This window comes from Ursus americanus, chromosome 1 (genome assembly GCF_024610735.1).
Source record: "Ursus americanus isolate L20-20 chromosome 1, mUrsAme1.1.p, whole genome shotgun sequence".
NCBI classification, from domain to species: Eukaryota; Metazoa; Chordata; class Mammalia; order Carnivora; family Ursidae; genus Ursus; species Ursus americanus.
The window spans coordinates 74,214,110-74,241,748 of record NC_142127.1 but is presented as its reverse complement, the minus strand read 5'-3'; the positions used below and the strand labels follow the sequence as shown (position 1 = coordinate 74,241,748).

The 27,639-nt window shown below is 39.5% G+C and overlaps 1 protein-coding gene across 1 annotated transcript in view; it reads right to left on the bottom strand.

Moving 5' to 3' along the window:
• The window catches only part of LOC123798186 (aldehyde oxidase 4-like), a 56,768-nt gene extending 29,141 nt beyond the window's left edge, over positions 1-27,627 (bottom strand). The window contains exons 1-15 of the mRNA XM_045806435.2: positions 27,110-27,627; positions 23,688-23,745; positions 21,607-21,703; positions 18,696-18,804; positions 17,354-17,480; positions 14,058-14,119; positions 11,361-11,444; positions 10,696-10,776; positions 9,473-9,617; positions 9,131-9,223; positions 7,105-7,256; positions 5,808-5,901; positions 4,095-4,204; positions 1,783-1,967; positions 665-827 (exon numbers count right to left, since the gene is read on the bottom strand). Of these exons, the coding sequence (XP_045662391.2) occupies positions 665-827; positions 1,783-1,967; positions 4,095-4,204; positions 5,808-5,901; positions 7,105-7,256; positions 9,131-9,223; positions 9,473-9,617; positions 10,696-10,776; positions 11,361-11,444; positions 14,058-14,119; positions 17,354-17,480; positions 18,696-18,804; positions 21,607-21,703; positions 23,688-23,745; positions 27,110-27,166 (1,617 nt within the window). The 5' untranslated portion in view covers positions 27,167-27,627. The remainder of the gene's footprint in view (positions 1-664; positions 828-1,782; positions 1,968-4,094; positions 4,205-5,807; positions 5,902-7,104; positions 7,257-9,130; positions 9,224-9,472; positions 9,618-10,695; positions 10,777-11,360; positions 11,445-14,057; positions 14,120-17,353; positions 17,481-18,695; positions 18,805-21,606; positions 21,704-23,687; positions 23,746-27,109) is intronic.
• Positions 27,628-27,639: the final 12 nt, after the last annotated feature.

Sequence of the window (27,639 nt, the reverse complement as noted above, 5' to 3'; positions counted from 1 at the left end):
AAAAACAGTTAAAAAACCAGAAGCAATCTAAATATCCAAAAGTAAGGAACAGATCAAATAATGGCTCATCATGCAACCATTATGTCATTTTGTCACGAAGAATATTTGATGACACTGAAAGCTGCTTGTTACTATGTGAAACAAGCCAGCTATGCTAAACCGTTCTATAGATGTATATGTGTGACACATATATACACACATCCACGAAAAAGAGCTTAGAAGGATACAAACTAAAATATTAATAACAGTTATGTATGGGTGATGGGATTACAAAGGATTTTCTCTTCCTTTTTGGCTTATCCACATTTTCTAAATATTAAAGGAGGTATTGTTTTAACAAGAAAATTTTCTTTAAAATAGGAAAAGATGTTATAATTTAATTACTGAAAGCTTTTCACTATGTAGATCAACTTGATATTGCGTATTAGTATTGTCACACAACCTATAGGGCAAATGTAATAGCAAGACTGTCCGCTTCTCAGCCCAGGAGAGGAGGAGAAGGGAGAAGGAAGGAGAGGGACAAAAGAGGCTGGGATGCCCCACACTGCAGGTTCCATCCCTTCCTGATACCCTTGCTACAGCAGGGAAGGGAAGGGGAAGTCCTTCATGTGCAGACTCACACTCAGAATGTCAAGGCACTCAGAGACCCAGAGAAGTCATTTACCATTTTATTCAGTCTTCGCCTCACTTTGAGGTAGAATTTGAAGAGTAAGCTGATGATGAGGGTTCGCCTGTACTCTACCATGCCACCCTCAGCTGCTGGTGGAATATAAATCTCATCCAGGACCCAACGGCAGGCATCACTCAGCATGTGGTCATCCCACGACCTCGTAGAAAAGAATGTAAACACATCACAGGAGAGGGGAAGACAGACTAAACTGACAGAGAGCAAGGGAAGATGGAAAAAATCCGTATTCATCTTTGAAGTCTGGATGAAACCCTCCAATATGTCACTAGCTTTCTTTAGAATCTGCTGCGATGGTTTCCAAATTTTCCTCACCATCCTCCTTTATTATTATCTGTAACTCCATGGCCTGGGAATGTTGACTTTATCTCAAAGAGCTGGGGTAACAAAGTACTAAAATCAGAGTTTCCCAAGATCTGGAACTTTGTCTTGTTCATTGCTGCATCCCCAGCAAACAGGTCATGCCTGGCACGTACATACAAGGGAATGACCAGCAAATGACCCAATTATTGATGATAGTTGTAACATTTTCACAAATGAAAGTTTCTACAGAAATGCTTTGAAAGCATCCACTCATTTTAATATCTGAGAAGAAAAGCTGCATTAAGTTGCATTGCACTGTTGACAATGAAATGAGTAGATAAAAATTACTGTAAAAGCACTGGTTGGAAGAATTTTTAAAACTTACTTTCCAAACACTAGAAATGATGAGAGTGATAGGAGGAAGGCCATTTAAACTTTTTGAATATTTCGTCTTCTTTTTCTGCTGTAAGGACGTTTTCAGATGTCTTAAGGTACAGTATTAGAAACCTTTACTTATTTGCAGGTTAATTAAAAATGAAAATTTGAAGATATTATCTACTTAGATTAATTTGTGCATTCATCTTATCACAGAAACTGCAACAAAAGAATTATATCTTGAAGAAGGTTGGCTTTTGGGTGACTTTTATTTTCTTTATATTCTTCCGCAGTGCTTAAATTTCCTATATGATTATGTAATATGTATGTAATCAGAAAAAAATTCTCCAAGCGCTATTTTCATTAAAATATTAAAATACAAAGTCCTGAGTTTTATATCCAGATGTGCTGTGACATACCTCCCAATGAGCTGCTTGCACGTTTGGCTTGCAGAGACAACAGTGGGGCCAACACTTCCATAGAACATTTGAAGATCCTTAATCGTGTCTGTACCATCTTCAAACTTCACACTCATGCCGGCATTGACAATGGCAAAAGCATTTTCCTGACGTTGGGCCAGCCTGAGTCCTGACACAAAGTGCCACTGGAAACAGAAAAACACTCAGAATTAGTTATAATGAAAAGGAGCCTCTCAATGATCCTTTTGACCACAGTGTTCACTGTGAGTACTGGCTCCCATGCTTTAAGGGTATTAATATTTTATCCTCAGAGAAACTGTCCTCATTTCTAATTTACTGATGAGGAAACTGAAAGGTTACGTAACTCGTACAAGGTCATACAGTAAGTGGCAGAATTGGGGTTGAAATCTAAGCAGTCTGGCTCCAGAGTTGATGGTCATGTACTTTCAACTCTGAGTCACCACATGTGGCCTCAGGCAAGTGATTTAAACTGCTTGGGTCTTAATTTTCTTTAAAAATGAGAAGGCTGGGTTTCATCAGGTGGTGCCTCCAGGGCTGCTGAGAGGGGTAAGGGAAAATCAGGAGGTGTGGTGCCTCTTGGGATGAACTAGGACACCTCCACTTTTAACTGTTTTAGTTTGGCATTCTAAGTAAATTTCACGTGTGCGGTGAGCTTTACTCTTAAAAAAAAAAAAGCAGCTTGGAAACCACTGGATCACATGGTCTTCAAGTGCCTTCCAGGTTTCAATCTCTCATTCTAGGTTTAATCTCATTACTAGTGTGAAATATTAGAGCCACAAAGTAGGAGAGTCTCTTTGTGTGGCCAGCATCTTGGTGGGGATAGGGGTGCCACCATGGACCCTGTCAAAGATAAAACATCATTGATTTAGAAAGCAAAAGTGATAAAGAGATGCTTGAGACACACTTGATCCTATTTAGTCCACTGTACTGCTTGGTGGGGACTTTCCTCCCTATTCCTGCTGCCACCACCCTCATTCTCACCCTTCTGAATTACGGCATGACTGCATTAGCCTCTTAACTGGCCATTCAACCTTCAGTTTCTCCTCCAACCAGCTTATCCTCTATTTTTCTCGTTAGATTGGCATTCCTAAAATACCATTTTCATTAAGAGTTTACCTTGGTTTAAAGCCTTCAAAGATGGCTGTCTGCTAGGACATGTACGAACTCCTTGATTGAATAATAGAGCTCCTTGGTGATGGAGCCCCAGCCTCCCTCCCAGCCACGTCTCACAGGGCTGCCCCAGACCACTGCCCAGACCAACCTGCCATTCCACCTAGCCCCCACCCCCAAGCTGTTCTCCTGCCTGGAATGAGCACCCACTTCTCTCTACTGATCTTTGCTTTATCCCAGCTGCTTTCCCTCCCTTTTGAGCAACAACACCAAAGGAGGACTCTCCATGTCAAGGGAACTACCCTGGCTCTTTGTGCACATAATTCCTGTCTGAGATGATTACCTACTTACGATTTCAAGCCCTTCCTCTCAGATCTAGAGACCTTTGAGGACAGAAACCCATGTCTTATGAATACATGTAGTGTCTTCCAGATTCAGCACTGTGCTTGGCATGCCGAGTGGTAGGTAGTTAATAAACAATTTTATTTAAAGTGATTAATAAATGTTGGTTGGTTTGGAAGTATCTTTATGATCATGAACTTTCAGTTTACTAGAAACTTGCTGTAGATGGAACTAATTATAATTTTATTCAATCTTGGCTAAGATGAATATTTATCTGAAACCAAAAATTCAACTCCTCACACAAAGGGCTCTCTGTAGAGAGATAGGGGCCATAGCAATGTTATTCTTTTAAAAAAAATTTTTTTTTATTTCGCTATAGTTGGCATACAATGTTACATTAGTTTCAGGTGTACAACATAGTGATTCAGCATCCCTATACCTTATGCTCACCACAAGCGTAGCTCCCATCTCTCACTCTATAACTTACCAGAATATCAAGAATGTTTTCCTTTAAAGTTTTTTTAAAAACAAATGAAACAATGAATATAGTAATAATGAATATATAACACTAAATGCAATTTAGGTTATTTTCATCTTTATACCAAAAAAGTCATATTTTTAAAAAATTTTTATTTTACTTTTTATGGAGGAAGGGAGCCACGAAGGCAAAAGTGCCTAGGGCCCATGGAAGTCATGTTGGGCCTATCAATGTTGCCCTGGTAAGAAAGCAAATCAAATGGTCCTCTGAGAATTTGCCCCTTCCTGAGAGTAGCCCCAAAGTCACCCTGCAGGGTAAGCTGAGCTCCCTCCAGGTGGGCGGTAAGTCAGGAAGACTTTACCTGAGTAGAGTGGGGAATATGAACAGATAACACAATCTCTTCTGATTTGAGGCTGGCTTCAGGTGATCTCTCAAGAAAATGGCTGTTTAAAGGAATCTGCCGTTCTCCTCCTATTAGAGAAAATGACCTTGATCAGAAAGAAATTATCAACTGGAGAATATGTAGCAAGGGATAGGTGTGATGCCTCTGGTGGAAAGAGAGAGTGCAAGCTGGAAGCCAGAAGATGTGGTTTCCAGCTGCAGCTTCCAAGCTGGGTCATCTTAGGCAAGTCACAGAACCTTTGGGGCTTCTGGTTCCTCATCTGTAGAACGACGGTGTTGGGCCAGATAATCTGAAAAGTCTTTTCTGGGAGCGCCTAGGTGGCTCAGTCAGTTTCTCACTTGCCTTCGGCTCAGGTCATGATCTCAGGGTCCTGGGATTGAGCCCGGTGGTAGGCTCCCCGCTCAGCAGGGAGTCTGCTTCTCCCTTTCCCTCTGTCTCTAACCCCACTCATACTTGTCTCTTTCTTTCTCAAATAAATAAACAGAATCTTAAATAAAACAAGAAAAGAAAAGTATTTTCTGGCTCTTACCACCCATTATACACCACTCACAAGTTTTGGCCTTGAAAACCTTTAAAGCTATTTGGAAACAACCTAGTACAATGTGTTTCACAAATGGGAAAACTGAGGTCCAGAGGTCCAGAGAGGTTAAATGATCTGTTCAAAGTGCTAGAGATGGGACAAGTGACAGAGGTGAAATGCCTGATATACAGCTTTTTTTTCTTAAATAGTTTATAATACTCTCATTTGATTCACTGTATTTTTAAAAATATGATTTCTTTTCTTTTCTTTCTTTCTTTTCTTTTCTCTTCTTTTCTTTTTTTTAAGAGAGAGAGCGAGCAGGCATGTGAGCTGGGGGGAGGGGAGGGAGAGAGAGAATCCCAAGCAGGCTATCTGCTCAGCGCAGAGCCAGAGGCAGGGCTCAATCCCATGACCTTGAGATCATGACCTGAGAGGAAATCAAGAGCTGGACGCTCAACTGGCTGAGTCACCCAGGTGCCCCTAAAAATGCGATTTTAATCAAAGAGAGGGTATCTTACATCAATAGCTCTATGAATTAAATATGCATTTATTGTTATCTCACTAAGTTTAAATAATTTTCCCTTGGCAAAGCTCAAGCTGTCTTTGAATAAAGAGAGAAGTAATCAGTAATATGCCCCACAAACTTGATTTTATTTCGAATGAAAAGTCCTAGGGGTGCCTGGCTGGCTCATTTGGTAGACATGCGACTCTTGATCTTGGGGTTGTGAGTTTGAGCCACACATTGGGTATAAGATTACTTAAAAATAAAATATTTAAAAAAAAGAATGAAAAGTCCTATAAAAAAATTTCCATCTTTATAAAACCCTGAAATGAAATGTCCTATAAAGCTTTAAAACTGCAGATACACATCTCATTTTAAAAATGCTTTGATACTACAATTTGGACTATACATAAATGTGGACAAATAGTTAAGAAAAATTCTCAGGTACAGTAACTGATCTATAAGATACAGAACATCTGAGAACAGGATAATTGATCTCGGTTTCATCCTTACATTTGAGGTAATATAGCCTATATATTCGGTGAGTCTAAGTTAGATATACTTGGGTTCCTAATTCATGGTTTATGATAGGAGCTACATAACTGACAGCGGTAATTATAAAATAGAATGCCTAAGGCTTATCTCTTACCTTTGGATATCAGATTGATGGTAGCATTTCCTGCTGCTAAAATGGGATTCAGGTCAGAAAAATTAGGTCTGCTCACCACATGTCCTCCTAAAGTCTAAATAAAAAAAGATAACATTTTTAAGCTAGTTATTTGACAAATAAGAAATTATGTATAGTTTTTTTGGTAAGTTTTAATTTTTTCATTCTCTTCTTTGTTTCATAGAATGATCTGGTATGGCTTTAGGGCAGCTAAATAGAGTCAGGCCACATATTGTGCAAGATTCCCACCCCTAACCCCAGTTCAAACTTATTGCTTGAGCAAATGTTCCTTTTCCATGTGCAATGAGGAAGAAAATTCCCTTGAAAGCTGGCCCTAGTATGAGTGTCCAATAATATGGGGGTAAAGTGGGGACTAGACTCGGAGTAAAGTCTGAAGAACTGGGATATGTAGCATTCCCATTCAAAATGCTTGCTGTACTCTTGTGCGGTAGAGTCTCCTCTGTTACTCTAAACCACCAATAAAGTAGCTTCAGACATAGCCTTGAATGAGAAACTTTGAGGGGCCTCGTCCAGAAAAAGGAACGGAAGATGCAGAAGGTAAAAACATACAGTGAATTTTGAGAACCAACAGAAATAGGGGTCGAGAAAATCAGGAGAAATGACGCCTTACATCTTACTGTTTTGGAGCAACCAAAGGAGAAGACTAAGACTAAGGCATCATGTAGTAAGACCTGGAGTGGGCAGTGGTCCAAACCAATTACTCTTAAATCTTAAATAATAAGGAAACCTCAATAAGCTAGACAACTGGGGGACAACCAAGAATAGGCATGTGGGATGCACGGGTTAAGAAACTGAGCTCAGTGCAAAGGTTTAAGACAAGAAACAGCCATAAAAGAGTATTTTCAAAGTGAGGCTCTTATTACTATACCTTGAATAAGACATATTTCATAGCCCGTTAGACATGGACAGCCCATTTGGTTGAACTTTAACTCTTAAAATGAAAAAATAGTGGCTTAAAGAGGTCAAGTGGCTTCTCTAGGATCATACCATTCATGGGCGACAGGCTGGATTTAGAATTTGGGCATCTTCAGACTTCAGTACCATAATCCTGTGATATAATATGCCATTTTTCACTTTGGACACACACACACACATGCAGTGTGATAACTCACTTTGGGCACATACACACACTCACACTTACATTGTAGAGACTTGTTCGACATTGGGGATTTCTCTTCAGAGTAATGTTTGCTAAACTGAACAGACTGCATGACTGTCTATAACTGTGGCTTCTTTCACATCACACTAGGGTGCATACCGCCATATTCCTTATCTGGGCTCCAGCAAGTGTCCTCAGATGCTTCAGGAGAGCACGGTAAGTCTTAGTCTTCTCCTTTGGTTGCTCCAAAACAGTAAGATGTAAAGCGTCATTCAGCTGGGCCAGGCTGTACCCTGCCCCTATTGTCACTCCTGAAAATAAGATAGTGGAATATAAACTGAAGGTGAATTATAACAAGATTCATGAGCTGCACAGAAATAATCTTTCAAGTATATCTTCTCTTTTATTAACTTAAAAAAGTAAAAGGTGAAGATATTTCTGGCAATTTGCTTTATTCCCAAATATTAAGTAACAAATTCTTTTTCTCAGTCACGTATACAGTCATATATGCCATGCATTTTAGGACATACCAACCACAGGTATATGAAATTCACTACTTTAATTCCCAATTTAGTGTTTTCCTGAATAAATAGATCAAATATAAAAATTTCAGTCAAGATTCTATAAGACTTTTGTGTTTTTATTTTTTTTAAGATTTTATTTATTCATTTTAGAGAGAAAGAGAGAGAGGGCGAGCAGGGGGAGGAGCAAAGGGAGAGGGAGAGGTAGAGGGAGATATCTCCAGCAGACTCTGTGCTGAGCACAGAGCCCCACGTGGGGCTCGATTCCATGACACTGAGATCATGACCTAAGCCGAAACCAAGAGTTAATGCTCAACCAACTGAACCACCCAAAGTGCCCCGATTCTATAAGACTTTTAAAAGAACATTAAATTGAAGTGGGAAGTAACCTACGCATTTGCATTGCCCATTTACCCTTCTTCTACTGCCATCTCTTCATATTGTTCCCTTAACAGAACAAGAATAGACACTTGTCTGTACTTTGGGTCAGTTTTGTTAAAAGTGTGCTTATAGGGAATGCCTTGAGTAGTGATATCATCTAGTTCATGCATTCTCAAGGAGGATAATGCCAGCCCAAAGGGGGTGAAGAAAATCTTACTCTTTTGATGTATAAAGCTCTGATATACATACTATACATAAGCAGATACATGGTCTATCTATGGTGTTAAAATTTCATGGAGGGATGATTAGGGGGAAAATGTCTATTGCTCCCTAGTGAGACAATAATGAAAAGGTTGAGAAACACTGACTTAGTGTTATAGGCTCTCCCTCCTCCCCAGTCCCTTCACTCCCACCCCACCCTAACCAAGTACCTCCACACCTTACTTCCAACCCTCTCCTGTACCAGCCTGGCCTTCCCTTGCTCCATTTCTTCCTATGAGTCCACTGATATGAACATTGTAACAGGTAAAACAAAAAAATGAATGGGCAGATTGACTTAAAATTAGCAGATCAGAGGGGAAAGCAGACAATTTGATTTCTGTTTACTCATTGGGGAGAACGTTATTCTAAAATAGAATGTTTACCACCTATACACTGTTATCTATTAAAATGCTGAGTTTGGATATGTTTCTCAGGTAGCCTTTTTCAGTGCATTATGTGGAAGGAGAACTTGACTAGAAGTAAGAAACCCTGGAATCCAGTCCTGATTCGATCATGTGTTAGCTGTGTGAAATTGGGGAATTTACTTAAGTCCTTTGATTCTTTATCTTCTTTAGAAGAATGGAGACACCAAGGCTACCACCTGCTATCTCTGCCTTCCAGGACTGTCATGAGGATCAAAAGAAACAAGAGATGTGAAAGCGTTTGGTAAATTGTGAAAAGACCATAAAAATAAATAGTTAAATTTAAATTTTCAAATTTTGTGTCCCAGAATTTATTTTATTTTTTGAATGTGTGTGGGTATAAGCTGAGCCCTGAGCAAATTTCTGAATCAGGGAGTAATATCTGGTAAGAACCTTTCCTACAAGCCAGCCAATGTCTTAAGTCTCCTTATTCAGTCAATTTCTCAGTTTGATAAAGCTCATAGAGGACACATAGTAGACGCTCAATAAATATTTCTGAATGAATAAATGAGGTCAGATATTCTATGAAATGCTCAAATAAGCCCAGTGCATATACTTACTCATAGCCTACCAATGATCAATGTAAAAGAAGGTTCATACCATCATCTGTGTAGTCCACAAAATATAGTTCTGGAAGCCCAAGTGGAGATATGAAAACTGGATGGAATTCACCTCTGAATTTAATGCTAGGTCCTTAAAGAGAAAATCATTTAAAGCAATTAGAAAAGGAAGTCAATGGGTGCTAACAGATGTTGCTCACTGATAATCTAGAGTGAAAATTGTGATGCAAATGACATATTCGCAAAAGAAAACAATGAAACATTCTAAAGGACCACAGGTATCTATTAATTAAAATGAACTGCATTTATGAGAGTTTAAAAAGAGAGACAGATGTCTAGGTTACCTAAGCTAGACTAAGGAACATGCTTAAAAACCACCCACCCACTGCAGTGTTCCCCATGATGAGGGGGGCTTCAGGGAAATTGGTTTTCAGCTCCAGAAGATCACTGAGGGTCACAGGGGTGATCCAGGTAGTCCTCTCCCCTTGGAACATCAGCCTTCTCTTGTTTGGATCTTCTGCCATTCTCTGCAAAGAAACAAAGCCAATAGGCTTTTGAGTAAGGCTACTGAACTACATGCCATGAGTATATCCACTGCTCTGGTTGTCCAAATGGCCTGATGGGTCATTTTAGTTTTCTGAGGTGACCTTCCTTATATTGATCAGGAAAGGATGGCCTGTTTGAAACTACTTAGATTGATAAGATCCATGTGGGCACCACTGAATAAACATCATAATAGGTATCTGTCCATCAACAACTGCATATAGAGTAGAGCAAACTACCTATATTTGTGAAGTGAGTGCCTGAAGAGGAGGCAATCATGGTATAGTGAAAGTGTCTTGGTCTGAGATTAAAGGACCAGGCTTCTTGTTCTAGGTCTGCCCTAACAGTGACTCAAAGGGGCCTCATCTTTGGGGATTAGGTGTTTTGGTATGACAAAAATTGCTTCTAGGCAAAATTATCCTTGAAAAATCTCTTACATCATTTACCAGGTAAAGCGTAATTTTTTTTTTTTTACAACTCTCTCTGTCTATGTGTGTGTGTGTGTGTCACGTGTGTCTGTATACTCTTTAAATAGTGAGTCCAAGTTCTCACACTCTGAGGGGTGCATGGGGATTGTGACCTTTTGGGAAGCCAGTAGAATCATATCCCTCATCTCACGTTCTCTTCCGAGCATAGTCATAGAATAGAATGATAAGCATACACACTGTTTATATTATTCTATTTCTCTTCCCTGAGTTGAAATCACATAGGCTAATAGTAAGAATAATATAATTCCATTATAATAAGTATCGTTTTACAAAATAGCTTCACCATATCTCACAGTGTAGCTATGTGACCTTGAGTAAGTTACCTATACTCTCTGAGCTCAGGATCTTTGAGTGAAGGGGTAAACCAAAGCAGCTCTGAGGTCCTGGCAGTACCACTCTTGTAAGCTATCTGCTTGAAATTACTTTTAGTGGAACTGAACAAATTCTTAACAGTGGGTTATCACATAGGACACACTTCCAAATTCTAATGTCTAAAACTCAGTGATTCCAGAACATACAGCAAAAAGGCTTGTACCACGTCACGTTATGAGACAACAAAAGTGAAGTGTCTTACTCTTAGTTCAGGAGGGAATATAGGTTCCTGGGATGGATCCAAGGGCTGGAATTCATCTTCATTATACAGTTTGGTACACATCTCAACAAAACAAAACAAAACGCAAATGGAACTTCAGCGTTACTGAAAGATGTACAGGAATTTCTAAGTGTGAGACTTCAGATTCAGCGCCACACCTCTGACACGCTGGACACAAAATGGAGGTGCCAGAGCCACAGCATATCCCTGAGTAGAGTCCTTCCCACCCTCACAGGACTGTAATGGTTTCCTGGCAGATTTACTGGACTCTGGGCTTCCTCTTTTGGCATCAGGAACTAGGGTTTAAGCTTCTGTGCTGGGTCTCGGGTGTTATTAACAGATACTCATTTGCCATGAGCATGAAGATGCACTGCTTACAGCTCTCATAGTACTTGTTGTGCGGAAGGGTGGTGGTACACCGATTAAGGCACAGAAAGTTGTAATGCTTCTGAAGGAAAATGCTTATGTGGTGATTGGCCTCATGAAAGTCATGGGCCTGTTAATTTTTGAAGCATTTTAAGACTCTTTACTTCCTGAATTCACTTCCTTTTACTTTACTCACTGAAAAGAACAGGAAATGAATACATTTGGATTTATGTGGGTATTTTTCAGTTAATCCCAACTGAAGTGGAACACAAGATACTTACTTTTTCCTGTCTATTTACAAAAGACCTCTCTTCTTGATCCATGCAACATTTTCCTGATCCTTTCAGTCCACAAATAGTTGATTCCTTAGGAAGTAATGCAAGAATTTAAAACAAATTCATTGGTCAGTTCTTAAAACATCAACCTGAGTACTTTCAGTCCCCAGGCCCCACAGGAGCAATGGAAGAAGTAACAGAGCATGTCCTTGCCTTCAAGGGCTCTGTAATGGGGTGGAGCGGGGAACAAGCTATTCCATCACTGAACAATTAGGGAAAATTACAGGGAGCATGTAACCATGCTGTAATAGGGTCTTCTTAATGTGTCACTCAAATCCCAGGGGATCATGAAGACGGTCAGAGGAGGTGGGGTCAGCCAGCTAAAGCTTCCACTAGAGTGAGGTCAATGGAGTAGTTAACAAGGTGATAATCAAAAAATCAAAAAAGATGGCTTTTCTTTATCCTAAGAGTGATACAGCATGTATCTTTAACAAAGTCCCGGGGAGGCAAACTGCCTTTAAAACTTTCTATTCACAAAGGAAAATAAACTGAAAACCTGAGTTTTATTTGGGTGTTATTGGAGCTATTCTGAATTATTTGGATGATTCAAGTCCCAAACCATTTACCTTAATTTTCAGGACACTTCATGCAGACCCCAGGCCTGAATGCACTGGTTAGTACTGCAACTCTAGCTAATTATTTTTATCCTTGTTTGTCCTTTTCATGTGCAGAAGCAACCCAAGGCTTTGGGGTGTTTTGGAGACCTATGGTTTGACTTTGTACATGGAGTAAAGGAGACCTGGGTTCTAGTTTCTGCTTCAATACATAGTAACTGGGTTGAGTTTGTTAAATTAGGAAAATAAAACCCCTCCCAAACAGGTCTGTTTGATTTAAATATGCAAATGGTACACACTGTGTCTGACACATAGGAAGCACTGCAGAAGTGGTGATTGATATTTTTACCTATAAGGAATTTTCTACAGACTTAAGAAGGGATTTAGATTTTGTGACGATGCCGTGCACAATAAGGAACGAATGACAAATGGCTGAATGTGGGGACCCAAGTGCGTGAGATAAAAATATCGATCTTTGTATAGGTAGATTTGATCTCCAGGAAAATAATCACATAGTATTAGTTTGAAGCATGAATCATATGAAGTTGCTGTTTTTGTGAGTTAAAATGGTGGAAGACTGGCCATTCATATGGTTCATCATGAATGGTGTCTTACCCAGGATTTCAAAATAGCTGTAGTTTGCAAAGCTTTTCAGATTCTTCATTACTGGTCTAAAATTAGATTTTTTTCCCAAAGACTTTTTGGTATTTGGAATTAAATTGTGTAACTTGAATTGTTTTGGTTAACCAAAATTATATAAAATTAACTTTTACCATAAAAAATGGGTGCTAGAAATCCATCCTAACTGAAACCTTGTTGATATTTAATATTCTGAAAACTTAATACATCTCAAAACTCAGCCTCCCCCACCCTGTGCCAAACACTAATCATTTTTTCCCAATTTCCTTCATTCTGCCTAGTCCCTTAATCTCTTAACTTTGAGGATGACTTGGATTTCTTCTTAACCATATCCTTTATTGTCTGGAGGTTATGATTCTGGCAATCCCTTTCCTGAAAATTATCTTTTTGGGTCCATATTTACCACACTGGTCTAGGTCCTCATTCCCTCATTCATGGAGGACTGCACTAGTCCATGTCCTCATCCCGTTTCAGGCTTAGGCTTCTTACTGGCAGGTGCCAAGAATTTTCCCTTTGAGATACTGTTCCCGTGTTACTCCTAGCTTGAGAACAGACAATGACTATATATTGGTTACCAACTTTAAGTCTAAATTCCTTAGCCCAGAATAATATCTTTTTACTCCCTAATGCTTTAGCTACATCAGTTTCCTAGTGGAACCTTGGACAGCTTTCTTTTTTCTACTTCAATGCATTTTCTTACTTGGAATTTTCTACTGGCCTCTCTTCACCCATTCATTTCTATCACTTCTTCTAAGACCTAGCTCAAAACTCCCCTTCTCCAATGTTTCCTTTCCCTTCCCACTCATTAATTCTCTTTAATCAATGTTCCTTCAAAACTGATACACATGGTATAGAGGATATATTGAACTTTTAGTATCTTGCTTTTCAATTATGTTTTTATTATTTCTTAGCCTATATATTTTTCTTTAAAAAGTCTATAGTCTTAGTCTATTAGTCTAAAATAATATAGACTATTCCTTAGTCTATATTATAGTCTATAGTCTATATTATATTATAGTCTATATAGTCTATATTATAGTCTATATATAGACTATTCCTTAGCCTATATTATAGTCTATAGTCTATATTATAGTCTATAGTCTATATTATAGTCTATATATAGACTATTCCTTAGCCTATATTATAGTCTATAGTCTATATTATAGTCTATATATAGACTATTCCTTAGTTTATATTATTTTCTTTAATAGAGTTTGCATTTCTTGAAGTCAAGTACCATATGCTTCTTAGGAAAGTGCTTAATTTAGGGCTAAAGAAGATACATGCTAAAGGTTTATTTAAAAAATACCAACAGTGGCATTCAACAACTTTCAATGTTAGAAAGGTCAACATGAGGGTATTTTAGAAATAACTGAATGCAAGAGATGATTTTATGCAAATGTTCATCAATATATTAAATCAACTGAAAAAATTTTTTATTTTAACTTACCGCACAGAAAGTTTTTCCACTTTCTACAATTGGTCGGTATCCAGTACAGCGGCACAAGTTACCTGATTAAGAAGAGATCAGTTTTGGGGCACCTGGGTGGCTCAGTTGGTTAAGCATCTGCCTTTAGCTCAGGTCATGATCCTGGGGCCTGCTTTTCCCTCTCCCTTTGCCCTCCCCCGGCTCATGCTCTCTCACTCGTGCTCTCTTTCTGTCTCAAATAAATAAATAAAGTCTTTTTAAAAAAAAGAAGAGATCAATTTTGAAGGAATGGTAATGAAATATATTCCCTATTTGTGCTTCGTTTTTTCAGTGAAATAGATCTATTAGTAATTAGATTCTTTTTTTTTGTTTCTCTTGGGAACAGAGATGTTCTTCAAAAAAAAAAAAATCTTGTGATTACATTTTCTTCCTGATATATCACAAAGGTCTCCGTAATTTTTCCAATCAACTCTTCCTGCCTTATTTCCCACCCCTGTCCTAATTCATGTAACGCTACACTCCTATAACATCTCATGTGTCTCTTTGTTAAGCTTTTCTTAAATAGTCTTTTCCCTCTCACATGTTCTCTTAGGGAGAGTATGTTCATTTGTCAGGGCCCCAGGCCCCTTTTCCATGGGGTCTGCTCTAACACCCCACCCAGAGCTGTACCCCTCACTGTCTGGATCCTTCTGCAGGCCTATCATCAGTTGTGCTAGTTAGGGTCATTTATGTACATGCTCATCTCCCTCAATGGATCTTACGTTCCTGCAGAAGGTGAGGAGTATCTTAGATTTCATGAGCCCTCCAGTACAGCACAATGGGTGTTCAATAAGTACCTGGTATTGTTTTAATCAGTCAATATTTCCAAAGCATGGTGGAAAAGGTGAGGAAACGACTGTCTTTTTACAAATAAAATGAAAAAATTCTTAGGTTATACTGTTAAAATTGTATATACAATATAAAATCATATATACAGTAGCCACAAGTATTTAAAATAAGAAAACAAAAACTATGCATAGAGAAGACTGAAAGGAAACAGAAGTGTCTGATTGTGGTTGTTTTCTGAGGGCAGAAATATGAATGAGTTTTTTCCCTTTTAATTATTTTTTTGCATTTTTCATAATAGGAATGTGTTATTTTTATAGTAAAAATAGATTTTAAATGATTATGTGAAAATTCAGTTTAACAATTTCAGAAGCATTATAAATGTGTGGATTGGGTAGGTTTAAACAGCCAAAAGTGTAACAGCTTGATGCCAGCGAGTCACACGGAAACGTGGTTAACAGGTATACTGTTTTTGTTTTTAGAACAAGAACAGCTTAGGAAGAAACTACATGTTCAAGAAGGGATTCAGAACATATAATCTTTCTTTTTGCTAAGAAGAAAGAATGTTGCAGTGTGTGAGTTAAGAATCTCCCTTTGGAGTCGAGGAAAGGAGCAGCAATGTCTAAAATATAACTACATGGCATGAGATACAAGTATTTAAGAGGCAATGGACACCTTCTCTCTGATAAACTATATGCAAACATTAAACACTAGAGAGATCTAGTATGAGAGTTTTTTTGTCATGTTTTTGTTCTTGGTCACATAATCAGTGACAAGTTTACAAGCCCTATGAAAGGCCCACCACAGAAATGCTAATAGTAGCCACTGCAGAAAATCTTCTGATTCTAAGGAAAAAAGATGGAAATTAAAAAAAAAAGAAAAAAGTTTCCCTTAGTCTTGAAGAGAAAGACAAGATTAAATGAAGTGGTGATTTATACCAGCTGACCATTTTAGAAGATATGTTCCATACCTAACTGCATTACTTTGAACTTTATTTTATGTTATTGTTTCCCTTAAAATATGGACATGAAGGTTATCAGTGTGGCTAGCATTTTTAATTCTAGAAAGAGCTCAGGCAAATGGATTGTGAACCAAAATATACTCTCCAAATTATCCACATCCCACATAAGGTTATCTACTTCATCAATTTAGCCAAACTTTATAGCACCACCTCCTGATGGTTGTTACGTGAATTATAGGCACAGAATCTGGGAGGAAATAATCCATCTCTCTAAGACTCTCTAAACAACAAGTAGGGCAAATCACAAGATCTCTGCTTTTTGAAGCTCTCAATTCTTCATTAGTGTGGATTATTTCATTGAATAAAGATTATCTGTTCAGGTTGGGTTAAAATTATAATTGAAACCATAGGCCAAAGTTTTAGTACTACTTTATAAGAAACTAAAAACTTTTCAATGAAGAGGTTGTTGAGAAACAAAGGAAAATACTAAAGAATTTCTATATACCATTTACCATAAAATTTAAGTTGCATTTTTACTTTGTTTGAGTCTACATCTTTTCATCATAACACTGAATTTCTGTCTAGGTCTGTTTACTGAAAGGGACAAGGAGCTTTCTTATAATATTTAGAGGTTTATTTTCACAGCTTTCTTCTAAGAACTAGAGGACAGTTACCTTGAAAGTGAGTATGTTTGTTACAGAAAACTACATTTGTTAATATGCTTTTGTTTTGTTTTGTTTTGTAGAAAATTGTGTTTATTCATTAAATTTGATAGTTATTTCATTTTAGGAGACTGAATTTCTCACTAAGTTTATTTGTGATAACTAGTTGCTGCCCATGACTTCCTAATAGAACCAGAACATAAAAAGTAAAGTATCTGAAAGTGTATCCTCTTTATAATTTTTTTAATTAACTATAGTAAGTAGAGTTAATAAATGATTCTAACAGATTAATTTTTTTTTTTTAAGATTTTATTTATTTATTTGACAGAGATAGAGACAGCCAGCGAGAGAGGGAACACAAGCAGGGGGAGTGGGAGAGGAAGAAGCAGGCTCATAACAGAAGAGCCTGATGTGGGGCTCGATCCCAGATCGCCGGGATCACGCCCTAAGCCGAAGGCAGACGCCTAACCGCTGTGCCACTCAGGCGCCCCCTAACAGATTAATTTAAAAATAAACAACAAAGTCTCATCCTTCCCTACTACCCAAATTTCCACATTTGGAAGAGATAATATTATAAGTGTTAGAAAGAGCCTATTTGAATGCCTTTTGTAGAGGGACACTGGGATTCACTAAGGGAGCAAGATTTGTAATGAAACCAATATTGCCCCAGTTCTTGGCATCACTGCTCACAAAAGGAAGGCAATACTTCCTGGAAAGTATTAAAGGTACTAAAGAGGCCTTCATGTTAGCCAGGTGCCTGGAACCTCAATGTGTGCCACAATGTCTCTCCATGGGCTGGGATTTCCTTTTCTAGTTGCTCGGGCACTTTCCATCCTAGGCCCTGCCTACAGAGGACCAAGAAGGCTCACCTCCAAGAGCTTTGGTTATCTGCTCCAGGGTTGGCTCTGGGTGGTTCCTCAACAGTGTGTAGATGGACATCACCATTCCTGGACTGCAGAAGCCACACTGTGTGCCATGACACTTGGCAAGTCTCTCCTGGGAGGAAACAGTACATTATTTATGCTTCAAACCTCTTGTTTCCCTACCTTGGACGCTAGAAAGGAATGCAGCTTATTTATTTAGCTTTCCAGGAATGAGTGCAGGGTAAAAGACGTCACTCTAGAAGAAAAATGTTTCTATTTCTTGAAAATATTTCTATTTTAAAAAGCCTTTTTTTTTTTCTCCCCTCAAGAAAAGCCTAGTGGCAGGTATTAATTAAGTGACTTTAGTCTCTAGACTGATTTCTTTACCTGTGAAATAGGAAGTGTAGCTTAGGGTACAAGTAAAATGCTTTGCAGTCCCGCTCCTGTGAGTTTTCGTCACTACCATACCTATTAACTGTGTGACCTTGGTGATTTACTTGACTTTTCTTCATTAAAATAAGAATAATAATGCTATCTATTCTGCAGGATGGTTGTGAGAATAAATGAACAAGTATATGCAAATCACTTAGCAGTCTCTGGCAGGTCATTTTCATCCCCTTCACCATTATATTACAGAATTTTTGGTGGTCTAAATGACAAAATCTATATAAATACTTTGAAAACTGTAAAGTGTAATTTAGTAGTGTTGTGCCATTCATATACTTAAGTTATGCACATTCAACTTTTATGCATTTAAAGACAACAAAACAATAAAAATAAGTGGGGAACATGACTCTGTGGGTTCCTCTTGTGTTTCTTTCCCATGTGTCTCTTACTCAACTGGCTGGCTCAAGTGTGTTTCCAATGTCTTTAAATAAACATTTTTCAAATGTTTCACCCCTAAGATGAAAGCAAATATTTCATCTGTAGCTCAACTGAAAGGACAGATATTGTTCTAATGTTAGAGGGAAATGTGTTGGATTTATTGCTAGATGGCAAGTTGCTTCAGATGCGGCATATAAACCTGGTTGTAAATGTGATGGTAAATGTGTAGCAACCGAACCTCTGGGGAAAAAACTCTAATTTGTAGCTTCCATCAATTTTAATAGTATAAGGTGTCATTGTTTTAATTTAGGGTAAGGATGGAGCAGAGAAGTAAAGATATATTATAAACAAAGAAGAAATCTTGGTTTATACACCAGTCTCTAAAAAGAACCTTCATTATGAAGCACTGATTATGGCGAAATGAAAATTTAGAAGCACAGAGGATTTCAAAATTGGTGCAAGTATAGCAGACTATGTGGGATGCCTATACCAGCATCTGGTTCCAGTCCCATTACACTCTGACCTGTACGGGATGAATCCTGGTGCGAATGCTTCCTACACCTTCCACTGTTGTGACAGCAGCCCCATACAGAGAGCAGATGGGCACCAAGCACGCTGTAACTGGAGAGTGGCTGCGATGGATATTTGTAAAGAGAACACATTGGAATCATAGGGAGTGAAAACCATCATTCAGGGAGTCCAGGAAAACTCACAGGACTATATTTCCCTAAGAATACAGAGAATACTAGATAAAAACCTATAGATTTCTAGAGGTTTCTAGGAAAGAACTTACATATGGCTGGCATCAAATGGTAGAGAGAAGTGGAGAAAAAGAATAATGAAGAGTTTTGTGTAAGACCTCCAAGAGACCTTCATTCTTTATTATTTCTCATTCTAGGGAGAAGAAGTCTTTTATTCTTAAGATAAGATATAAGTCAGTGAGACAGCACACTGACTTATATAAACCCCACCATGGGATAGTTTAGCCCACTGATTTTCAACCATATGCAGCTTTTAAATATACAGACACTCTGCTTGCATGCTAGTCCAATTAAATCAGAATCTGCGGGGTGGGATCACTTCACCACTTTTTAAAGCACCTCAGCCAATTCCAATGTATGGCCATGTGTGGAAACCACCCGTTTATGCCCTTATCTTGATCATCTTTCCCACAGTTGAGTCTGTGTTAATGATGAAGTGGACGTGGTTAACACCAGATTCTCATCTCACTGGTTGGGAATGTGGCCCCGACCTCATTAGCCTAATTTAGCTCTTTATTCCCACTCAGACTAAGTCCTATTCTCTTTCAGACATGGGATACTGTCTGTCTCCTAGGGAAATTTTCCTTTATTCTCCTATCCTGGAAAACAATAAGCATGCTATGCTGCAGAAAAGACAGGGGCATCTGGATAGCTCTGTCAGTTAAGTGTCCTACTCTTGATTTTGGCTCAGGCCATGATCTCAGGGTCATGAGATCGAGCCCCACATCTGGCTCTGTGCTTCATGTGGAATCTGCTTGAGATTCTCTGTCTTCCCCTCCCACCCCCTGCACCCTTGCTCGCTCTAAAAATAAATAAATAAATCTGGGAAAAACAACAACAACAACAACAACAACAACAACAACAAGAGAGTGCTGCCTTTGGTTCCACCAGCCTTTTTGTCAAAGGTGTTTGGAAACTGCCCAGCTGGCTGGCGGGGGACCCTGAGAGAGTGCTTGGTGTACAGAGAAAGAGTGTGTAACAGGTAACTCTTTGTTTTTTGTGTCCTCTAAGTCCCTCCTCCTCCCATATTACATGTAACTTTCTCTTAATCTGAACCCCCTCTCTCCTTTCTTGTAACAGCTCCTCCAGTGTTCATTGCTCCCCTCAGTCTTACCTCATACCTCATCTGGAAAATAGAAGCACGAGCCCCACACACTCCCAGCCCACCACTTCTCACCCAGAGTTGCAGTCACTCCCCTGCGTTCTAGGCCAGGAGGGCAGGAATTCTTCCTCCTCCTCCCCTGAGCTCTGGCTCCCATGTATTCTTCTCTCCCCACGGACCTGCTCCATCACCGACAGTCTGCCTAACCTCTTCCTTTCTATAGTCTCAGTTCCCTCAATTCCCCTGAATTTAAAAGTAAATTCAAGTGTTTGCTGTCATTACACAAAACCAAACCCAGCCCAATGTCTCTCTCCAGCTACTGGCCCATCTTTCTTTCCTTTCTTAGCCGAGTTTCTTCAAGAGCTTTCCACAACTTCCCGGCCTTGCAGCCATTCCTGTGTCATCTGTATCTCATCCTCCAGCTTCATCTCTCTGCTGACCTTGTTCCAGGAGCAATCTAACGGCACTGGGTTACTCCCTGGTGTCTCATACTATCGACAACTTCTAACTTCTTGGAACTTTCTCCTCTCGTTTCTCCTCCTTCAACTCGGACTGATCCCTCTTCTTCTCTTTTGTGAGATGTCTGTTGTTCTACAGTGTCCTGCAGTTGTAAGTTCTTCTGTAGTGTGCTACATTCCAGGTGGCCCAGGGCTGAGCCCCTGCCATCACCGCCAACTGGCACACATGATCTTGAGCCAGTTATTTAACTTTCTTTGCCTTGGCTTCCTCCTTTTTCAATGTGAGTGACAGTAATGCCTATCTCAAAGTTGCTTTGGAGACTAAATATGATAATATATCTAAGCTACTTTGAATACTGCCTGGTATATGATAAGCATTCAAAAAAATGTGAGCTATTTTTATTACCATTGTTACTATTTATATTGATAGCTTCCAGTAAATTATACCTCCAGATGAGACCTCTTCTCTGAGTGACAGAACTGTCTATCTAGATACCTGTGGACAAGCCCTCTTAGGTGTCCTATAATTAGTGCAATGTGTCCAAAGCTAAATTTATGGCTGTCCCTTCCTCTGCTCCTCCTCTCCCAAGTTCCCTAATTTGTGGACAGCACCACCCAGTGACTTAAGACAAGAACTTGGAATCATGCCAGATAATCCCTTCACCACCACTTTCAGTCATAGTGAGCAAAACTACATTTTAGGCCAAGGTGATTTGAGACCCCATTCCACCCTTCCAGGCAAATAATTCCTTATTGTATGTCAAAGACCTAAATCTTCTACCAGGACAATGTATCACCACTTTGTGTTTAAGCCATTCTTGCCTGACACCCCACTCTGAAATGTCTTGCTTAAAAGCAAAGAAGTATTTGTGTAGCAATAGAGAGCATGGCCCTGAGAGATTGGCACACCGGACAGATATACTCTGATGGAAACAAAGTCCACGGGAAAGATCTGGAGCTTAGGAAGTGGCAGGCCGAGCAGGCCTGGAGGTAGTGTGAGTGTGATAAACAGCTGGAAAGAAGAGAGGGGGGTGTCTGTGGGCAGGAAAAGTAGGAGACTCTGGTCCTTCCCAGGTGCACCTAGGGCAGGGCTTGGCCCAACACAAAGGATACTGGATCTTCTTGGTCTTGGGGTCGTATCTTGACACCATGACAGTGCAGGCGCCACAGCCTCCTCCCCCACAGCTGTACTTGGTGCCTGTGAGATAGACTGGAAGGAAGGGAGTCAAGGAAAAAGAGGGGTGCCGTCCACTTTGCTTTTTATGCTGTTCTTCCTTGGATACTGATAACAAGTAACACGTTTTCTTCAGTCTTACCGAGGCTTCTTGTTTAGAGAGTTGTTTCATTTTTTTTTTTTTTGCATATAAATGAGCTCAGTGATGAAGATAAGAAGAAATACTTACAGACTCACACTGCCTTATCTGAAACCCTCGAGGCCGGATGCATTTCTGATGTAAAATTATCCGTATTTTACAAAGGTTATAAGATAGCATTCCCAAGTGGGGCTAGGGCAGCACCTTCTAATCAAACACATTAATCTGTCTGCAGTGACTCATAGGGGCATTCACACTAAGTGGGACAGGAAGACTACCAACAGCCTCATGAGAGATCAGGGGTTACATCCAAAAGAGGTGTAAAAAGGCTTTTGAATTCAGAGTTGTGGACAATGGGTCGCTGTGGAGGTGGGGGGAAGTAGTGCATGGGAAAAACTTAGAAAACAGTCTCTGGGAGGCTTAACTTGCCCTGTTCAGCAATGTATGCTTCTACCTTCTTATTGGATTAGAGAATATTAATTTAATAACCATGGCTTCTGAACTGGTAATGTCACTAAGCACTGTGTACCTTTTCCCTGTAAGATATTTGCATGTTTTCATAAAGAGAGAACAAATAATACATGTAAATCTCCTGCTTTAGGGTCTTTATGAATCTACTGGAATTTGCTCGGGGCCTTTTCTGGGTGAGTTTAATAAGGATTTCATGGGTGGAGGTCATAATTGGCTTGGGCAGAATGGTGAGTTGAATGGGACACTAGGAGACAATAATGGCTAGAGCAGTGGAATGATGGGTTAGGAAACCAGATTGCAAGGGGTTATATAGTGAGAGACAGAGTCTGGAGAGAAAATGAGACATCAGGTACACATAATTTCTTAGATAAATTTGGCAAAAAAATAACAGGGAGAAACAAAGTAGTGTTTTTAGATGGGTATGTTGGGAGGCAAAAAGACAGAAGTGGGGGAAGGAAGTGGAGATCCTGAAGAGAGGGGATAACAATATCTTGTATACCATTGAATCCCCAGAGCCTAACAGAGTGCCTGGCTCTTAGTAGGTGTTCAATAAGTATATATATTTTAACTTATTATTTTGAAATATTTACAGTTTCACAGGAAGTTGCAAAAACAATACAGTGACGGTACCTGCCATCTTGCTTCCCCCAAAGGGGACATCCCACATAGCTATAGCACAACATCAAAAGCAGGAAGCTGACCTGGGTAGTACGCTGATAACCAGACTGGGAGCTTATTCCAATTTCAGCCCTTACACGTGCACGTGTACCATGTATGTACGGTTCTAGGCAATTTTATCTCAGACAGATCTGTGTCACCACTGCCACAATCACTTGTGCTTCCCCAAACCCAGGACATTCTTTCTGAATATTTATTGCAGGTCTGTTGAAGGTATTGGAGGTGTAGGGAGTGAAAAAAGGCCCAGATCAGAGGTGGAGAGCTGAGAGTACATTAGCTCTATGTTGGAATTTTGAAATATGTTTATAGAACCTTGTTTTCTCCAATAAGACCTATGAAAATGTGTAAGTGACAAGTCAGTGAAGTCATCATGGGAAACCGTCAGTGCCATGTACCCCTCAGCAGTTGGCTGGATGTTTTTACTTTAACACTCCTGCATATAAAACCGTCATCAGCGGGCCGTGAGACTCAAAAGGTCATAAAGTTATTTCTAAAGTTAGCACACTCATGCTTCACTGGATGATTCTTTTGGTTTTGCTCAGGTGAAAAATATGGCAAATAGAGCATGAATCTCTCACTTTTGGATGCCTTTTGTTAACTCCAACTAGACTCTACAAGTGAAACACAACGGTATTTACCTTGAACAAATGCAGGGTGACTTTGTTCAGAAGTCTTAGCATGTTCACTTTTTACCACCCAGTCCAGATTCATTACAGTAAAACACAAGGATACGGACTTTCCTCAGGTAGTATAGTAGGTTTACTTCAGGATCAGCATTCTTCTCTACGACCTACGTTGTGAAAGGAGAAATGGGACTTTAGGAACCTAATACCAACATGTTAGGGCAATTCTATCTATTGTTTTGGGGACATATTTTTGACAGATGGTAAGTTCACAGGGGGAAAAAAATAACACGGGGAACCTTTCTAACACTTGAAACCAATTTTAAAGAAATTATAGAGCATTATTTCAATGTCTCTGAATTTTCCAATATATGTGACAATTATAAATTCTGGATTACTTTTCCTTGTACTTACCCAGAAAAGGCCCAACTGGGGAAAGAGTTACATAGATTCCAAAACTGACTCGGATAACTCGTGGCCATAGGAAGTCATAAAAAATGTTAGCCAGAGATTTCTTAATGGAGTCAGGGGTGTATGTTATAAAGGGAGCCCCTCCCATCCCCTGCTCCCAGCCCCCTAGTGAAGTGGAGATGCCACTCTGCAAAGGAAGAGAAGGGAGCGTGGGTCTGGCTCTGCCTCTCGTGCCGCACTCCTGGCTGTTACTGCCAATAGACAGAAGCCGGCACATGAGACGAAAACAGCCTGCTTTCACTGGCCCAGAGAGTTCTTCTGCTAGGTATAGTCAGGCAAGATTAGAGAGAACAGGAGAGAAACTTACAAGGAAGTGTAGCAATGAACCCAGAAACAGAGGACATTGTTCCATTAAAAGTGTTTTTTACTTTTATCACCCTAGAAAAAGGCAACAAACCACATTATTCTTCATATGCTGCCTCCTATTTTCAAAACTTCTTCTGAGTCCTCAGATTTACTCAGCCAGAGATGAGCTCATCACCTCCACCCCTCAACTTGGTATCTTAGCACGAGGAGGAGGCTACGTATAGTGGCATCTCAGAAACAAAGCATTATAGTTAGATTTGCTTTAACACCCTAATTGTATGCCTATGGAAATTATTTCCAATAGTGGGAACAAGATAGGGGGTAGGGAATGATGGCGTGCAAGCCAAGACTAATATTACTTCCTCCTGTTTCCTCTATAATGGGGGAACACAGCCTGACGACACTATTCTGTACTATAAAGACAGCTGTATACGTGAGACAACATTCCAGGCAAATAGTAAACCTTCCCCAACCACTTTAGCTGCCCGATGAGTGCAACACTTGATTTAATGCTGTCTTCTTCAATCATAACATGGTCTCAGCTTCCAAATGAAAAAGGCAAGATTAGACTTTGGGAAATTAATTAAAGGCTGCCAACTGCAATTCTGACATATCAAATATATGGTACTTCCAATCATTTAAAAAATATTTCAGTGTTCATATGAGAAATACTGGTCATACCAATAGCCATGCTCACAAAATTGTATGGGTACATCCTGTTTCCTCCAGTAATTTATAGATGCTTAGGAAATAAATCCCTTTTTAGTAAGTATATGAGAACAGGGGAAACCTCACCAGCAACTGGAGAGATGCAAGCGAAACCCCAAGACACCATGCCCATTAGATTAGCAAACCTTAGGAAGTCTGATTATAACAAGTTTTGGCACATTAAAGATTGGCAAATCATCTATTGGCAAGGAAACAGCACCTGTCATGCAATGAACTGTGGGAAAAGTAACTTGTATAGAATTCTGGAAAGCCACCTGTCAGAACCTCTGAAATCAGCACGGTACAATCTCACTTAGAGATTCTCTTGCCAGTGTTGGTGAGGAGACACATCATAGGATGTTCACTGCAGCATTTCTTGGGGTAGTGGGGAATCGGAAGCATCCTACGTGTCTAGCGCTACGGTCCTGGATAAGCAGAATGAAGGATGTGCACAGCCTGGAGAACTAGCACACAGAAGCCACGGGTTTTCACAGAGCAGCATGGAAAAATCTCAAGAACAGTGGTGAGTCACAAAAGGGAATTTTTAAGTCACGATACCACTTGCGTAAGTTAAGAACATACACACACTCGTGCACAACATTGCACAGGCCAAACACTGTATATTTCAAAGATACATCTATATTTCTAAATAACCATATGGAAAGTGGATGGGAAGGACATATATTTAAAAGGCACAAGAGTGGATGTTTATGGGGGAAGGAAATAAAGAGGAGATAGGACATAAAAAGAATAAAAAAGTAATACAAGGCGAAAGAGGAGGCTTGTCCAGACTGTGATGATGATGTACCACAGCCAGAGACGAGTGTGCTTTGCTAAAGGAAGGAAAAGCAACCACAGAAAGAACAAAACCAATTTCTTCAAAGGAGTGGATAATTTCCCCCTTTGGCCATCTGCAACTTGTCTTAGAAATTTGTAAGACAGAGAAGGATAAAAACAGCAAAATACCAGCTGTGATTCAAAAGACTGAAGACCATAGGGAATAATCATTCTAATGTGATATTAAGGGAGAAATGGTTTTATTCAACAACAAAGGAAAAGCAGCAAAGCCCATTTTCCTCACACTCAGAATAAGTTCTTAACTGCTGAATTACTACGAACTGTCACTCAGCAATCATTTTTCTGATGTTCCAGCTGGCTTCAGGTCATTCAAGATCCTGACCTACTGGTAAACATTATTGCTAAACCCAGACTTTTTCTTCGTTCTTTTCTTTCCCTTTCTGTTGTTTAGTTCATAGCCTTCCTAAAAATGATGTTTCCCTGCTATTTGACAGGTAAAAATCCCAAGAATTTTTGCCTTTATTAAAGTTGTGTTTCTTTCTTTAGGGAACAACATCAGTAATCTAAAACAACCGAGGCTTGAGAAGCAAAGCATTAGCACCAAATGACTGTCCAAAATAATTTTTCATTTTAATACTTCGCTAGTTTTTTTCTCTAATTGTCCCAAGGCACCTCAAACTTTCCACGTATTCATTTTGCTCATTAAAGTACAGGATTGAGAACAACTGGCCCACGCTAAGCGTTAGAGCTGCCATATCTCTTCTGAAGAGGAGAAGGTAGCTTACCTAGTACTCCATGTTTCAGAGAGGCTTCCGCCTCTAGGTTAATTGATCAGCGTGAGGTGATTAAGGCAAAACAAAATCATTCTTTGCTACTATTATCCTCAATGTCATATATGCCTCCTATTAAAATAGCATTGGTGAACTCAAGTAGAGCTAATATCCAAAAAAAAGGGGGAATGACAATTTTTCATACCTGTGTTAGAACTGACTTTGGTCTTGATATAGCAAAGAAAAGGAGAGTTCCTTACTGATTCCAAAAGAAAAGAGCAAGCAAAGGCCCCCATGCCTTAATACTTTGCACCAAACCTCGAACTAATGATCAATGTTCAAGTTCATACTACTATATATGACTTGAAAAAGAGAGGAGAGGATAAAGACATAACAAATGGCATTGCAGTGAAAAAAAGTTAGCTTGGCTTTTGTCCCTGGTATACAAAAATTCACTTTAATCATCTCATAAACTTACCTTTCTTCCATTCACAAAAAAAATCAGTTCATCAGAATTGGGAACAGAAGCCATCATACCAGGAAAAGAAGCCTCTACCAGAATAAAGGTTTGTTTATTCTGAGAACAGGTATGTTAGAGAAAAACCTGGGTAACTATCAGCCTTGCCCACTGCATGGGGTGATTTATAGCCACATTGCCACGGGAAGAGCACCAACCAGGGCTCTCTGCCCGCCCTGCCCACAGGGACTTTGAATGGTTCTTGGCAGTGCCCTGTCTCCTCCTTTCTTACAAATCAAGTCAGTGTCTTTGCCCATCCCTTTTGGAGTCTGACTGGTTTCCCCAGGGGGATGTGTTTAAAGCCAGGGACTAATAGATAAAAAGTGAGTTTTAAACAGGCTGTTATCTGGCCAAGTCATCAATCAACACAGTGTTATTAAAACTCATAAAACTTTCTTTCCTTGATTTTCCCTGTGCACAGGAAAGATTCCACCATGCATTCCCTAATTTCTCTTTCTTCAGTCTCATTGTTCGTGTATAGAAATGCAACT